This window comes from Myotis davidii, unplaced genomic scaffold (assembly GCF_000327345.1).
Source record: "Myotis davidii unplaced genomic scaffold, ASM32734v1 scaffold609, whole genome shotgun sequence".
Lineage (NCBI taxonomy): Eukaryota > Metazoa > Chordata > Mammalia > Chiroptera > Vespertilionidae > Myotis > Myotis davidii.
The window spans coordinates 3159368-3160632 of record NW_006300164.1 but is presented as its reverse complement, the minus strand read 5'-3'; the positions used below and the strand labels follow the sequence as shown (position 1 = coordinate 3160632).

General features: G+C 62.7%; 1 protein-coding gene across 1 annotated transcript in view; it reads right to left on the bottom strand.

The window, feature by feature from the left end:
* The window catches only part of TMEM8C (transmembrane protein 8C), a 38363-nt gene that overhangs the window by 35395 nt on the left and 1703 nt on the right, over positions 1-1265 (bottom strand). Inside the window, exons 2-3 of the mRNA XM_006776599.2 lie at positions 1146-1259; positions 12-126 (exon numbers count right to left, since the gene is read on the bottom strand). Of these exons, the coding sequence (XP_006776662.1) occupies positions 12-126; positions 1146-1259 (229 nt within the window). The remainder of the gene's footprint in view (positions 1-11; positions 127-1145; positions 1260-1265) is intronic.

Below are 1265 nucleotides of genomic sequence, written 5' to 3'. Positions count from 1 at the left end.
TGCCCGCACACCCTGGCGCTGGGCCCGGAGGCCCGGAGGCTGGGGGGCCGAGGCTGGCCAGGGCGGGAGGCCTCCCCACGACATGCGCCTCGGGGACCTGGGCTGGACGAAGGACGAAGGACGGGTCTATGGAAGATGATCAAGGAGCACAGAGGAGCCACTTTGCGAGTCCAGCAGAGGCCTCGGGGGAGCAGAGCGGGAGGCAGGAAGGCGCTGAGACCAGAGAGGGGGCCGATGCGCAGGGGGAGTGCTTAGCCAGGTAGCTACACGCACAGACAGAGGATTGATTGGGTCGGTGGATACTTAGGCAGGTAGACAGGCAGACAGACGCTAGAGGGATGGATGGATCGGAGAGACACACGGAGGGTCGGGGAACAGCTGGAGGGAGACACCAAGTGGTTTAGAAAGAGCGAATCCCATGGGATGTAATTCCAGAAACGAAGAGGCAACCAGGCACAAAGAAAAGAAAAGAAAGGAAAAGGGTAAGATGCAGAGAGAAAACAAGACAGAGAAAGAACCAGTAAGAGCGACAGAGCGGGGCAGAGACCCACGGGGAGACGGGGTGGGGGAGGGGGCACAGAGAGACTCATCCAGGCCTATAAATAGAATGAGAAAGAAGGGCCCGAAGAGAGACAGGGAAGCCCCAAGGAGACACGAGGCCCCGTTCGGGGCCAGCTCCACCGTCCTGGAGGTGGACTCCCCGGCCCAGCACGTTCCCGAAGCTGCTCACCCCTCCTGGGCCTGGCTCCCTGTCCTCCCTGCTCAGCCCCCCTCTTCTTATAGCTGGAGGCGGGGGGAGGGAGAGGGAGCCACGGTGGGCGTGAGTCGTTGCCCGGTGGCCAGAAAAGGGCACCTAAGGGCCTGTCCTCAGTGGCCTGACCCTGGCCCCTGGGAGGGGCTTGGTCTCACTCACACCAATCCCCCAGCGATTTCCTGGCACCAACGGGGAAACTGAGGTCAGAGGGGAGGAGTGGCTCCCCTAACCCTCTCTCCGGGACTCGGGGCTTTTTCTTTCATCTCCAAATCACTTTCTTCATCAGGAAATAGAGGAAGGTGTGGGGGAGGAGGAGGGAGACGGCCCCTCTGCTCCGCCTGTGGGGGGTGCCCCACCGGGTCCCCCGCCCCCCACCCCAGCCCAGACTCACCGCCACGAAGAACATGGTGAAGAGATAGACCATGGCCTCCATGTGGAAGCGCCTCTTGGCAGCGATGCTGGCGGTGGGCAGGAAGGCCAGGCTGCTGAGGGTGGGCAGGAGCAGCTTGGC